General features: G+C 29.0%; 3 protein-coding genes across 5 annotated transcripts in view; all 3 read right to left on the bottom strand.

The window, feature by feature from the left end:
• Positions 1 to 8,605, bottom strand: part of LOC106793851 (decaprenyl-diphosphate synthase subunit 1) — a gene marked incomplete in the record, with an annotated part of 30,174 nt that extends 21,569 nt beyond the window's left edge. Inside the window, 1 exon segment of the mRNA XM_014761101.1 lies at positions 7,930 to 8,605. Coding sequence (XP_014616587.1) covers positions 7,930 to 8,085 — 156 coding nt within the window.
• Positions 8,606 to 8,928: 323 nt separating this feature from the next.
• Positions 8,929 to 10,130, bottom strand: LOC106793786. The gene is made up of 3 exons (XM_014760991.1): positions 9,792 to 10,130; positions 9,485 to 9,723; positions 8,929 to 9,427 (listed from the first exon to the last, which is right to left on the bottom strand). The coding sequence occupies exons 1-3, from the start codon at positions 10,103 to 10,105 to the stop codon at positions 8,988 to 8,990; spliced, it is 993 nt and encodes a 330-aa protein (XP_014616477.1). The 5' UTR covers positions 10,106 to 10,130; the 3' UTR covers positions 8,929 to 8,987.
• A 196-nt stretch (positions 10,131 to 10,326) lies between these two features.
• Positions 10,327 to 14,112, bottom strand: LOC106793849. Of its 3 annotated transcripts, none has more exons than XM_014761094.1 (4): positions 13,406 to 14,112; positions 11,265 to 13,324; positions 10,844 to 11,130; positions 10,327 to 10,752 (listed from the first exon to the last, which is right to left on the bottom strand). In XM_014761094.1, the coding sequence occupies exons 1-4, from the start codon at positions 13,484 to 13,486 to the stop codon at positions 10,583 to 10,585; spliced, it is 2,598 nt and encodes an 865-aa protein (XP_014616580.1). In that variant the 5' UTR covers positions 13,487 to 14,112; the 3' UTR covers positions 10,327 to 10,582. The 3 variants fall into 3 exon arrangements, with proteins under 3 accessions (XP_014616580.1, XP_014616581.1, XP_014616583.1); XM_014761095.1 differs by having other exon boundaries at positions 11,265 to 13,314; positions 13,406 to 13,494; XM_014761097.1 differs by lacking the exon at positions 10,327 to 10,752 and having other exon boundaries at positions 11,041 to 11,125.
• Between the last annotated feature and the right edge of the window lie 48 nt (positions 14,113 to 14,160).

The raw sequence follows: 14,160 nt of genomic DNA on the forward strand, positions 1-14,160 counted from the left end.
AATAAAAAAGAAAAAAAATCAATCGATTTGAAAAATATTATATTATCGATATTATAATTTTGTCGAATATTTTCAAAATTTGTCCCACAACGAATTATTATCTGATATTATTTTCCCCCCGAGTATATATTATAATAAGAATTGAATATATATATAAAAATATAAATATAAATATAAATATAAATATAAATATAAATAAACAATGATAGAATTTTTATTTTAAAAAATCGTATTTGGAATTAAAAAAAAAAAGAGAAAAATAAACGTAACGTTTACTTTCCACCTTTTCCAAAGAGTCACGTATGTTCTAAACTTTCGACATCCTACCGTTTGGTATGTCTAAGCAAATGAAAGGAAGTGAATAGATACTACTGGTTAATTGCAGAATATATAAATTCAACCTTGGCCTCGAATAGTTCCTACCCTTTTCATATTAAACGTGTATACACACATATACACACATGTGTATACATATGTTCATTCCCATATTGAGAATAAGAAAAGTTTATTGACCTTTTAGTAGCAATATATTATATGTTATATATACCTTTTTAACAAATTTAATATTTATTTATATAATCACATACATTTGGTATATTTTTCGAAATAGTCCCCCACCACCACCATTACTTTTGATGAATTTAATTAATTTTTTTTTAAAAAAAGGGGGATGCCTATTTTAATGCAATGAATTTGATTTCAATCCACGGGATCAATCAGGGGTACACCTAATAAAATAATCATTAAACGTTCCTTTAAAAAAAAATAAAAAAAACAAACGAACAAACAAAAAAGAAAGAAAGAAAGGAATAGAAATATTAAAAAAAAAAAAAAAAGTGGTAGGAGTAAAAGAGATAATCATGGATACGCATAGCGGGAAGGGATCAACGTCAAACAACACCGAAGAAAGTACTACTAACGGTGATTAAAGAGAGTGAAACACGAAAGATAAACGGCCTCGGCCATTTGAAAGGAATTCGAAGAGAGTTACGATGATCTTTCTCTTTTCAACCAATAAGATATCTCCTTAAAGCTGAATCATAACAATAGTTTATTTTAACATTGGCACGTATGATACAAAATACATAGAACGAGTTTCGGAATGACAAACAAACTTTGATTTCTCTTAATATGAATTCCTAAAACACTGGGACTTCAATTAATTATTTAAATAAATGCGTCATCGCGAATTTTTAGATAATTGGTCATCATCGTGGAAAAAACAACCATACCTTTTACCATCGAAATTGTAATCTTCATTCCCTCTCCCTTCACTTCCGCACCCCGCCCAAAAGGAAATAAATTCACAAAAATATTTTGTATATTTTTATTCTCTCTCTTTTACGAATTCGAAATATACATTTTTTACGAATACCTTCTCATACTTATTTAATACCTACCGAAATTAGACAGAATGTGTAAATCGCCTGTGACTTTTTTGTTTTTTTTTTCTTTTTTTTTGGGGGGAATTTACGTGATTTTGCACAAATTATATTATAAATCTTGGCAAAGTGATCTAACTTAGAGAGAAACAAAAAAAATCTGATAATTACAATTCGAATGGAAATTAAACTATTCGATTATTCAACAAAGGGGGTGAAAGTGATTTTCACATTTTCTAATATATATATATACATATATTTTATTATTATTATTATTTATTTTTTTTTTCCTTTGTTTTTCTTTTTTCTTTTTTTCTCTGTTCGAAAGAGAGATTCTTTATCAAATTTCGACGTTGCGTAAAAGTTGCGGCATTAAAAAGGTTATTTTATGTAACGTCTAGAAAAGCCGGAATGAACGTCTCACGTTCAGAATTATTTAACGCCACCCAATCGGTTGGGGCCGTTAGTTTCGTGAGACTTAATCAAACTTTCACTCCATCTTTCAACAGATATATATAACTGTATGTATATAATATATACCTTTGTACAAAATATATATATCATATATTTTTTTTTGTTTTATTCAAAGATGCGAACGTGGGTGGAGGATTGCAAAAAAAAAAAAAAAAACAGTTCTCACGTTAGAGAAACTCTTCTAAGTTTAACTAATAATTATTGTTAAAAAGGTGGGCGTAAAAATTTCAATCGAGTATATACATTTTGTATATTAATTACGATACATGTAAATATTTAACCAATTAATTACTAACGACCCATATATAATAATGAGAATATTATTTACGAAAGAATTTATATGAAACGATAATTGGTATCAATGTATTCATGCCACATAAGTTAAATAAATTTTTTTGTTTTTAATGTCCGATCGCGGTAAAAACAAATGTTATTAAATTTTACGGGGATAAAAAAATCTATAATATTCGAGATTATACACGTATAATTACTTATTTTTAATATTTTATTATAAAACGTGGATTTTTGTTTTTTTTTTTTGGAAGCACGTACTTTAACTTTGAATGAACAATATATGCACGCTTTTACAATAATTTATACGCGATTACGTTTTATATTATATTCGTGTGTGTATATATATATATATATATACAGGTGAAATTTTTGAAAAGATATTTAATAAAGAAGATTGTCAAAGAGAAAAGGGAAAATGATTAAAACGTGTTCGATACGACTATTTAATAGCATCTTTTCGATATGAGAAAGTGGAATGTGTAAGTACTTACACGTTACGTTAATTCGAACGACCTTAACAAGGCGAAATTTTTGTTTTCTCTTCTTCTTCTTCTTCTTCTTTCTCTTTCGAGAAAAAATGAAAGTAAAGAAAAGTCATGAGAATATTTTTAAAATAAATAAACGTTTTACGCGGTCAAGGAATCCTTAAGCTAATTATCAATACGATTCTAACGATTAGTAGTATTAAGAAAAACAAAAAAAAAAAAAAAGGGAACATTATATAATTTTAGGTAAAAAGAAAAAAATTCGAAGAGAAAGTAATAAACTTGGAAGTTAAAATAAGAGAAAAGAATTATTTTTTGGTTTGTTAAATACAACGAATTGTTTGATTCGATCAATTGATATGTAAAAGTATTTATGTGTGTGTAATACATACCTAACTAACACATACATAAATAAAAAACAAACCTACGCACATAAAGAGCTATATAATCGTGTTCAACTTTTACTGCGACTCACATTTGGGTATCGAGGGCACTCTGAACGTTACTCTCGTTCATCAAGTGAAACTTTGACCATTTTGTTTTGTCTGATAGTTAACGAACAATTATTATTATTATTATTATTTTCTTATTTGTTTCAAATCTTATCATTTACTTTTACTAGATTTATACGCGCTAATTACGATAACGTTACTGAGTTGCGTTAAAAATTTGTATATTCATTTATTTGATTTATTTTATAATACACGAGATAGGGTTAAAAAAAAATGTTGAGTATCGATTTGAAAAAAAAATGTGATAGCTAAAATTATTTCCATGTCGTGTTTCGAAACTTTTCAAAAAGTTCGTATGTATTTTTTATTAATTTTTTTTAATTTAATTTATTTGTTCTTTTTTTTTTTTTAATTAATTCGATCGTTAATAAAACTACTTCATCGTTTTGAATAGATCAAAAAACAATAAGATTTAGTTTTATAAATAGAAAATATCTATGAGTTCATTTGAATAATTATATCCTGTTTACATATAGAGAAGGGGGGTACGAAGATGATGATAAATAAATTATCCTCAACTTCGTGAAGATTATATCAACGAAGCGAATAACTTCTAGGATTTGTTCATTGCTTTTTTATTCTTCTTTTCTTTTTCTTTTTTCCAAGGACGATATATCGATGCAGATATTGTTTAACTTCATTCATGAGAATTCTCAAGTTAAATCGAAAGATGATTGAGAACTACCTCAGGGAAGATAAAGATAAAGAGGAAGGTGGAAAGAAGAAATAATCCTTGGAACTTGACGATCAAACACGAATCTTCGAAGAATTTTTTCGCGACAGGATTTACAATGAGAGATTAAGGAGCAAATATCTATACATAAGTATTCGTATAACGATCGAATATGCGTGCTGCGATGTCTCCTTCGACACACACCCATAAATATGTGTGTAGCTATGTATGTATGTGTGTATGGCTTAATCAAAATGCACGCGAATTGACTTGCATTAAAAAAAAAAAAAAAAAATGACGGAAGAAACTGGTGGGAAAACCCCTTGTACGAACGGGACGAATTAATTAGATAATTTATTCGTAAATAGAATATAAAGAATGATCTATAAATAAATGTAAGTTTGAACGAAAAAAAAAGAAGAAAATAGAATTGTGCTCCTACACGATAAGGGGATCGAAACATTTCAAATCACTCATTTATGCGAAAAGAAAAGGGGGATGAAAAAATATTATATGGATTTAAATTTTTTCAAAGGATAAAAATAAAAAGTAGAAAAATTTATTCGGACACTATAATTATTTTTATATTAACAATTGTGTTTCTAATATTTATTTTTGTATTTTTAATTTAAGTATAAACACCTAGACTTCAAATATCACGAATACGGATCATTAATATTATTGATTATATTATATTATACTTGTAAAATATTCTTACACTTTGATACGATGAATAATGCAATAATAAAAATTCCCAAAATAAAGACGAACGGATCTAGTCTCTTGAATTAAAAAAAGAAAATCATGAAAAAAGATTACAATCACGTATTGTAGCACCGTTTTGCATTTAACGCACGTGAAATATCCTATCTCGAACTAAATCGAATCTATCCTTACATAAGTAGGTATAGATTCCATGGGTTTTCTGTTCATTCATGCAGGTAACGTTCAGTTTGACGCACTTGTGTGACAATGATGATTCATCTGTTACTTCGTAAATGGAGAAGCCGTTTTAATGTGCTGAAATAATATTTGCCATAAATCACGAACTCTTCTACCATATTTCTAATTAATCATGATCTAACGTTATCCTAAAACGGAAGCTTGCACGATATGGGAGAAAGAAAAAAAAAAAAAAAAGAAACGTATATACGAGAGTTTTGAACATTACCGAAAAAAATATTTCTTCATTTATTTTAAACTAAAACGAATTTGACGTAAAAAAAAACAACTTTTACATATTGACCATGAAAAAAGAAACTAAAAACTGTTAGATTAATAATTGAATATAATTATTTTACATTATTTTTCATTATTTCTTCGATATCTTATTTATTTAATTTAATTCTAATGCATAAACACTATTGTGTTTCTATAATTTAAGAATATTTTGCAAGCTATTAGAATTTTAAAACCGGACGTTAGGTCATCTGTTAAGTTTTAGAACTTTGTAATATATAACCTAATTAGTGTCTATAAAAATTATATTAAATGATATAAAAAGTATAATAAATGATACCGATGTTTTATACTTTGTAATGCGTTTATGTAATATATAACCTAATTAGTGTATATAAAAATTATATTAAATGATATAAAAAGTATAATAAATGATTACCGATGTGTTATACTTTGTAATACGTTTTTATAATCCACTTTCAATGCAACGAGTTAGCATGACGCACTTTAAACGTGCGAGATAATAATTATTTCGTATTGTTTCTTATAATACTTATGAGAATCTTACGTGTTATTACATCAAAGGAATTGTTTAATCTAAACGATAATAAAAGAATACAATTATAATCACGGGATATTTTGAAACAGAAAATGCCTTGCGTACTTTTTAATATTCTTCTCTTCTTTTTTTTTATCATCTTCTTTTGCTGGAAATATGGAAATATTCAGGACTTATTATTCGTGCTAAATCTTACGAAATAAAAGAATGGTCTGAGTTAAAGAACAAAATAAAAAAATTATAATCACTTCTATTCTCGGTGTGATCATAAATAACGACAGATTAATGACTATAATAATCATTTTTTAATAATCTTCAACTCAAAAACGATTCAGACAAATCGATTCGAGTCTGCAACAAAACGATCATTTGTATTTAAAAGAAATAAATGAGATAAAATGTTGCATATAGAATATCGTAAATACTTAATGAAATTTTTTAATTTATTGCATAATAAAGATACAATAGGAAATACCTGAAAAAGTCATAAAATTTTTAGATTAAGAATTCTCAAATAAATTTATTCTATAAGGAAGAATTTTAAAAATCGAATCGAACGATATTATACAAATAGCTTAGCAGGTTTTTTTTATGATTTGATTTTATTATCACAGAAAACTATAAAATAAAATAATGTAGGAGACAAAAAAAAAAGAAAACTATAAAAAATATACGTCGTATAATTGAATGAGCACGAGAAAGTGAAGGAAGATACGCCACATGCGTCAGAGATATTTCATAAATGGGTTAACCTACTTATGAGAAGAAAGATCTCGACAAATTTCGTCTGTCCGTCCTGAGAATCGGTTCTTTCTCCTTTACCAATTGGATAATATTGACCACTACGTTAAAAGCCCAAAGAATATTTCTAGATAGCAAAAGGGAATGAACATTTGCTCAAAGCTTACGTAATACGAACAAGCTAGTCGACCGATCTATGGCTAAGCAAGGCGTGTCATTTAAAGTCATCCGAAGAATTTCAAAATCCTAACTCTTTCGACTTTTGTACGAGAAAGTTTACCAGCATATTTAACATTCGAACCTGAAAGTAATGTCTCATAGACGCATAACATCACCGATGCCAAATCAGTTAAATTATAAAATATACCTGTTTTTATGCGCCTATATTATATTGGCTTTCTCTTTCTTTTCGTCCAAAATTTATTATATTATCTTTCCCGTTTAATTATCTTTTTTTTTTTAATTTTTAATAATCAAATTTTTAATCGATCGAATACATAAATACTTTCAATTTAGAAAGTGTTATTTAATGATATATCACTTTCGCAAGATAATATACGAAAAATTACAAAATTATTGACTATTATATTATATATGTTCGCAATCCTGATGTGTCGCGTCGCGCCATACGACTATTTGAATTCGAAAGTTGAAAGAAGTCTAATGCGCATGCGTCACTTTAAGCTTGTCGCTCTTTTAGTCAAACAAGTGCTTCATATTCGTAAAACTTAATTAAACGTAAGATATTTACGAGAAAGGATTTACTTTCTATGTTAAATTATCCTCGTTTAATTTACGTATTCGTCTTTTTATTTTTTAGATACGAGGAGAAAAAACATTATTGGAAATAATTTTTACGAGACGAACGTTAGAATCACGTAGTTGCGCGCGTCGCGTCGTCTGCTAACACAGCTGTTCCGACGTCAAGGAAAAAGGCGCAAAATTCGTAATTTTTTTTTTATAGGAAACATCTAATCGAACATAAATAAAATTTTGTTATGATTTAAAAACTTTGTCGGATTGCATACGATAAATCAATACTACATCATTATTAAGCGATATGTTTATGGAAATAAATTATTCATTAAAAGAGAAACTTTTATACAAAATCTAATAATCTTTAAACGATTTTAAATAAAGCGCTGTCAGTGTATTACATAAGTTTGATAAAAGAACACGAGACGAAGGTTTATAATTGCAACACTTATCTGGATGATCTTTAAAATAAGAATGTTTTATGTAATCTTTCAAAATTTCAATAACTTTTCAATGACTTTTCAATGACTTTCTTTTGAAAAAATTTTCAACTTTCTTGAATCATCTTTCTAAAATATTACGATCAAAATCTAATTGATTCCAAAGCTATAAAAACGCGTAATCGATGATACACTCTATTGTTTAATTAAATGCTTGACCGGTTTAGGTTATGTTTAAACGACGTGAAAAATTTCCCTAAAACTGAATGAAACCAACGACAACGACTTTATCAATTGTAAATTAGAATTGAATGCTATAACTTACAAATTCTTAGAAAATATTTAATTAACGCACTCTAAAAGTTATTGTTGATTGATATGATAGATACTCGAAACGTGACTCTTTAAAATAAAAAACGAATAAGAAAACTTACTTGACATTGTTGTACGTTTGTAGTTAAAACGCGTTCGATTTCCGCTCGTGATTTGGTAAACGTCGTTGAAAGTTTCTTTCTTATTTGAGAGAGATGTCCGAACTGGCACAGTTTTTCCGCACGAGCACAGAGCCGACTCGACCCTATACACGCCATAGTGAAAACAGTAGTGAGTCGAGCCGGCCAACTTGGAAAGACTTTCGAGCTAGACTAGTCCCCACCGATATTTTCCTACGAACACTTACCCCTCTCTTTCTTTCATCCCCTCCCTAACTCCCTTCTCTTCTTTGTATACCTTTCCTTTTCCCCTACTTCAATATCTTTTTCAATGCACGTTTCAAACGTCGTTAATGCTGTCGTTTTTTCTTTTCCTTCTCTTCCTCCTCCTCCTCCTCCTTCAACGCCTTCTTTATATGAAAAAGAAGTTTATGTATGAAACGTTGCTTCTAATTCAGTGACGTTCCGCGACTCACTAATTTTATCAATGTGGTTCGATCGCAAACCGCAAGAAACCCACAGACGTATTAACGCACGTTCTCATTTTCCGTAAGAACCAATTGAGAGTAACGTTTAATTATTTAATGGCTTATTTATTCTGAACGGAGATCAATATCGAATATGAAACTGTACTCGTTCAATAAGTAATCGTCGATTATGATTTATCTCTACTGGGTTATTTATATTCTTTAATTATTACAATGATTACTTTGTCTTTTTATATATATATATGTATACCTTTTTTTTCCTGTATGTTTATATGTTTTTATTACTTTTCCCTTCTATGAGTTGAAAGGAGACTTTTTACAATATCTCCTGACAAAACCTACCCCTTTCATAGATACCCTGATTTGCCCTCTATTCAAGTATTAACCATTCCCATCGTTGCTTAACTTTAGTTTTTTCAATGAGACCAAGCTGTTGATATATATATATTAAAAGTACTTTAAATTTTATTATAATTATATGATAAAAATGATAGTCTCTTGTAGAAGCTTGTCATTATCCTAATATCGTATCTACTTGATCTTATAAACTTGATTTACAATATTAATATTTGGCTAAAATTCATCGCCTTTGGAAAGATCATTGCTGTTAAATCTAGTCACTAAAATCTGTGGCATCAAATTTGCTTCTTCGAAGTTAGAATATTCTCTTATCGCACAATCTGTATTAGTTTTGCTCTCCGTTATGTTGAAATTGTATTCTTGTGGCATATCCCCATGATTTCTGTTAACCGTATGCCATTGCGACATCATTTCTCTAAGCGGTTGCAAATTACTTGCATTTTGTTGAATCTTTTTCAACTCTTCGTTACACAGTTGTTCGATTTCTGCCAATCTTCGTTCGTAAGCTTTGGCAACCACTTGACGATGCATGTTATAACGTTTTTCTGCTTGAGCTAATGCTAAAGCATCCTGATATTTCGCAAGCTTCTTCTCATATTCTAATATTGTAAGTTCTGTTAACGCTTGCTCCGATGTTATATCTATGATACAGTCTACAAAAATCATAGACTTTATATACCATAATAATATTCATTATAGAATGATATTACCTATGTCATTAGAAAGAGGTGATTCTGCTGCGTATGCAGATGCAGCTGCACGTGCAGCCGCATTAGCTTCTTCTAATGCTAAAATATCACTTTGTTCTCGTAACCTTTGAAACTCTTCCCTTTCTTTTCTCCAGAGAGTAGCTTCTTTTTTTAATTCCTCTCTTAAATACACCATCAATTCGTTTAATGAATTAATACGCTCTCGAAGGACATGACTGAGAATAGAAATATAGAAATAACTAACAAGATATCAACAATCATTTATCATATAACAGCATTTGAAAGGAAATTCTTTCATAATAAGTACTTTATATATTCGGATTCTTCAATTTCATTGTTCTCAAATTCTTCATAATTTGTATTTGTTGATGGCAAATTCTCTGGTTCTAATACAGCTGATAATTTTTCAAACGTATTATCATACAAAATATCACCATTCTCAGTAGTTTCTACATTTGGAAGATCCAAAGTTAAATTAAGTTCGTCTCGAACTTTCTGATCTTGTTCATTTTCATAATCCTCTGAACTTTCGTTTCTATTCTCGAAATCATTAACAGAAGTTTTGCTACTGAAGGATCTGTCCGTTTGTATTTCTGACGAGGAAGTATGCTTGTTTTCCATCAGGAATATTCGTAATTTTTGTCTTTTATACACCTAGATAAAAATTTGTTCGTCTATTACGTGAATAGTTAAATTCGATCTCGATCGAAGAATACTCGATCGATGTTCTCTTATTTTTCCTACAAAATAAAGAACAATAGATTCACATCTTTCCAAAATTCATTAATTTAAAACAATATATTTCTCGTTAAAGTATAAAAAATTCGTTTAATTATTACATTTTCTTTTTTTAAGTCGGTATAATAAAATCATTAATTTCAATAACATTGATATCCTAATAATTGCTTATGTTCTAATATAAAATATTATTATTATTATTATTATTATTACTACTTATGCATAGATTTGTACATATATATAAAAATAATATTAAAATTATTCTGCACCAAGCGATAGGAACATAAGTTCATATAAAAATATATATTTGGAAATTACTTATTAAATACAAATTTAATAAGTTTATATTCATTTAGATATTTATAAAAGCTTAGGCATTTGCTTTAATGTCGATATATCTAGTATTCTACTGGGACAACTAGTTCGAGGTACTTGTGCATATGGATATTGTTGCGTTGCTGGATTATGTTTAATGTTTGGTGTTTTCAGATCCGTTTTTAGGGATCCTTCCAGGCACATCAGATTATCATCTGCAAATTTATTTTCAGTTATTCTCATCATAATTTTTCAGCATTGCTAAAATGTTTATAATGATATTTGAAAATAATATAAATCTTTTACCTTCAACTTGTAAATTATTTTTTCCTGGAAGCAACTGATATCTTTCTAAATAACGCATTGTAGCAAATGATAAATTAGTCCCTTGCATATTACTTAACATAACTTGTTTCAAAGATGCAGATCCCTGCTTTTGTGTTGTTAATTCAGCAAGTTGCTCATTACTTAAATATTTTAAAGCTAATGCTTCCATGTGCATACTTGTATTTCTTTCAGTTATACCACTTGTAGCACGAGTTATATTCGGTTGAAAATCCAATCGTGGATAAAATGATGAATCAAATTCTACTCTACAAAAAGAATATTATATAATAACATATAGCGTATATAAAATACGTAAATAATAATTATATAATAGAATACATTAAAAATGGATATCTTATTCTTTAAGTAAATCTATAAAATGTCATAGAAGAATGCATACTTTCTTGTATTAATTTTTTCCATTGATTCAGGTTTGTCTACTAAGCTAATACCAAGTTTTCGTAATTGTTCTAAAGTGGCAACTTTAACGTTATCTAATATTGCTTGATTTTCAATTTCATCCTGTTCTACGTTGTGCCTTGTTTTTACATCCTTTGGATCGGAAGGATCTACGGTGGACGAATTCTGCAAAATTTGATTAACTTGACCTAAAACTTTATTATAAAAAGTCCATCCAACTTTAGATGTTCGTTTAATCTTATCACTCTCCTCGTCGCTAGAATATTCTTGCATGTCGACATGAATACTCGGTTCAGGCGTTATGGGAGGTAATTCATTTATTTTAAAATCGCCGCTATTTAGTACCAAACTATCTTCTACACGCCTATGTGTTTTAGCAAAACCATCAGATTTGTCACATCTGTTTTCGTTCTTTGTTTCTGTGTATTTTTTTGAATTATTAAGTATATCATTTGTCGTGCATTGCTCGTAATTATAATTAGATAATATCGCATCTTTATTAGTAAGTCTTTGCATATCTTCCTTTTTTGTTCTTTGTTTTACATCATCCATCGATGAATATTGTTGCTTTTGTATAGGCAATTTATTTGAATTTTGATATACATCTTTATTCGGTTGAGAAAATCTATCTAATTTTTCTATAGGAACACTTCGTGCATTTTGATTATCTACATGGGTTCGTTTATCCTGTTGATCTTTCATGGAACAACTTATATTATAATTACTACTATGTGGTTGACTAGAAGATAAATAACTTTCTGAATCTTCTACTATATTTTCTAATTGTCCGACAGGAAGTCTCGTAAAACAATTTCTCTTTAGAGTTTCACAAGTCTCCTGTAAATGTTTATTATTTTGTCTGTTAACAGGGTCATTTTGTTGTAATTCCTCCTTTTGATGATCTTCGTAGTCTACTACGATAGGATTATTTTGAACAGTAAATTCAAAACTTGTCATCACACCGATAGATACTTGCTGTTCCATTACACCTTTCTCTGCATGTTGTTCGGATAAAAGAAGTTCTGGTTGATTCCTAATTCTAATATCTTTACTACTTTCTATGTTTCTTTCTATAACATTGGTACTTTGACAAGCATTCCTTTTAACTTTTTGATTTTGTGTCGTTTGATAATTGGAAGCATCTATAGATTCTGCATGAATATATCCATTTTGTTGTACAGTTTGAGACGAACAGACGCACTTCTTTTTGTCCATTAAAAGATCTTTCTGCATTTTTAAAAGATTATCTACTTGTGATTGCAAAGATTGAATCTGTTCACTTTGTGCATTCACCAATTGCAATAAATTTTTAATTGTTTCTTGATTTTCCGTATTATTATGATGATGCATTGGATAAAAAGGTGGTGAGAAAGGATACGTAGTCATGTCAAAGTATGGATATGGATATCCTGGATGCGACATCGGTGGAAATTGATTATTAGGAAAAACATTAGGAGTAGTTAAATTATGTGCATGCGGATGGCTTTCCGTATTATTTACATTGACTTGCGCTTGCATACAATTTTGAAGAACTAAATCTTGTTTACTTGTAGAAGAGTACGATGGCATACTTTTGTTATGATTACGATTATCGTAATAAGCATTCGTATCTTGTTTAGGATTATTTTGAAGTCTTGTCCTCTCATTATAGTCTGGATAATCTTTACTACGATTATGTGATGTTGCAGACTTAGTATTAAGTGAATAATTATGCGGTGTACGTGGTCTTGAATGATCCTGTTCTCTTTTGTAAGTATGCACATCTCTTTTTAAGATTTTATTACCATTATCACATGAATCACTATTCCTTTGTACAGAAGTTACAGGATTATAGGAGTAATCATGTTGAGCTTTGTGCGAGTTATTCATCTCATCGACTCTGTAATTGGAAGTCTTAGAAAAATTGTGTTGTCTCCAAGCAGCATATGAGGCATGTTTGTCGAACGAAGGAGAAGCAGCGACAACAGGTTTCGCACTTCTATTCTCCATAGGTTTATCCAAAATAAGTGATACTTCTGGTACTGATGAAACTGCAAAATTCTACATATGACATGTTTTACCCATTTATTTATGATCAAATTTTTAAAAATGTTTAAAATAACACTAAGAAAATGTTTGTACCTCAACTTTCGTTGCAGGTTTAGGTGTAATTCTTGGCTCAAATTCTTCTCCATCGTCGTCACCAGTAAATCGACGTTGCATATTTCAATTTTTTGCAATAACAATATTAAAAATAATTCATGTAACACTTAGTTTTTATGCTAATATGTACCATACAAAAAATTATATTTCAAAATTTCAAATAACGTACAGTCAACAACGGTACACCACTAGCTATATTAAAATTTCACTGACAGAAAATTAATATCCCGCGCGAAATCGTTTCAGTTTATAGCTTCAATATAATTGGTCGACAGCTGCAACGCGATTGGTCAATGGATCGATGTATCTCCATAAATAAGAATTTCAATTTTTGAATTTCGAAGCAAATTAATATCAAAATTAAATACAATAATGATTAAATATGATTAAATTCGTTTTCTACATAATAATATGAGTTTGTAAATTAATCGATCAGTGTGCTAATTGATGACGATAACAAATTCGACGAATAAGAAACGACAAATACTTATCGAAATAATATATTATGGTATCAAAACTAGACAAAAGTAGTGTTACGTAAATAAATTTGCTAAAAAGAAAAAAACAAAAGAATTCTGCTACGAAATCACCGCAACTTGTCATACGATCGATTGCATTTCACCAATAAGAAACGTGATATAAGAGAATTCACAAGATGAAACAAACTTCATATTCACCGATTGGCGAATAACATGGAACAATATAAAATAATGATAAATTCCCTAAAGAATAAA

This window comes from Polistes canadensis, unplaced genomic scaffold, assembly GCF_001313835.1.
Source record: "Polistes canadensis isolate GaletaPanama2010 unplaced genomic scaffold, ASM131383v1 scaffold_19, whole genome shotgun sequence".
Lineage (NCBI taxonomy): Eukaryota > Metazoa > Arthropoda > Insecta > Hymenoptera > Vespidae > Polistes > Polistes canadensis.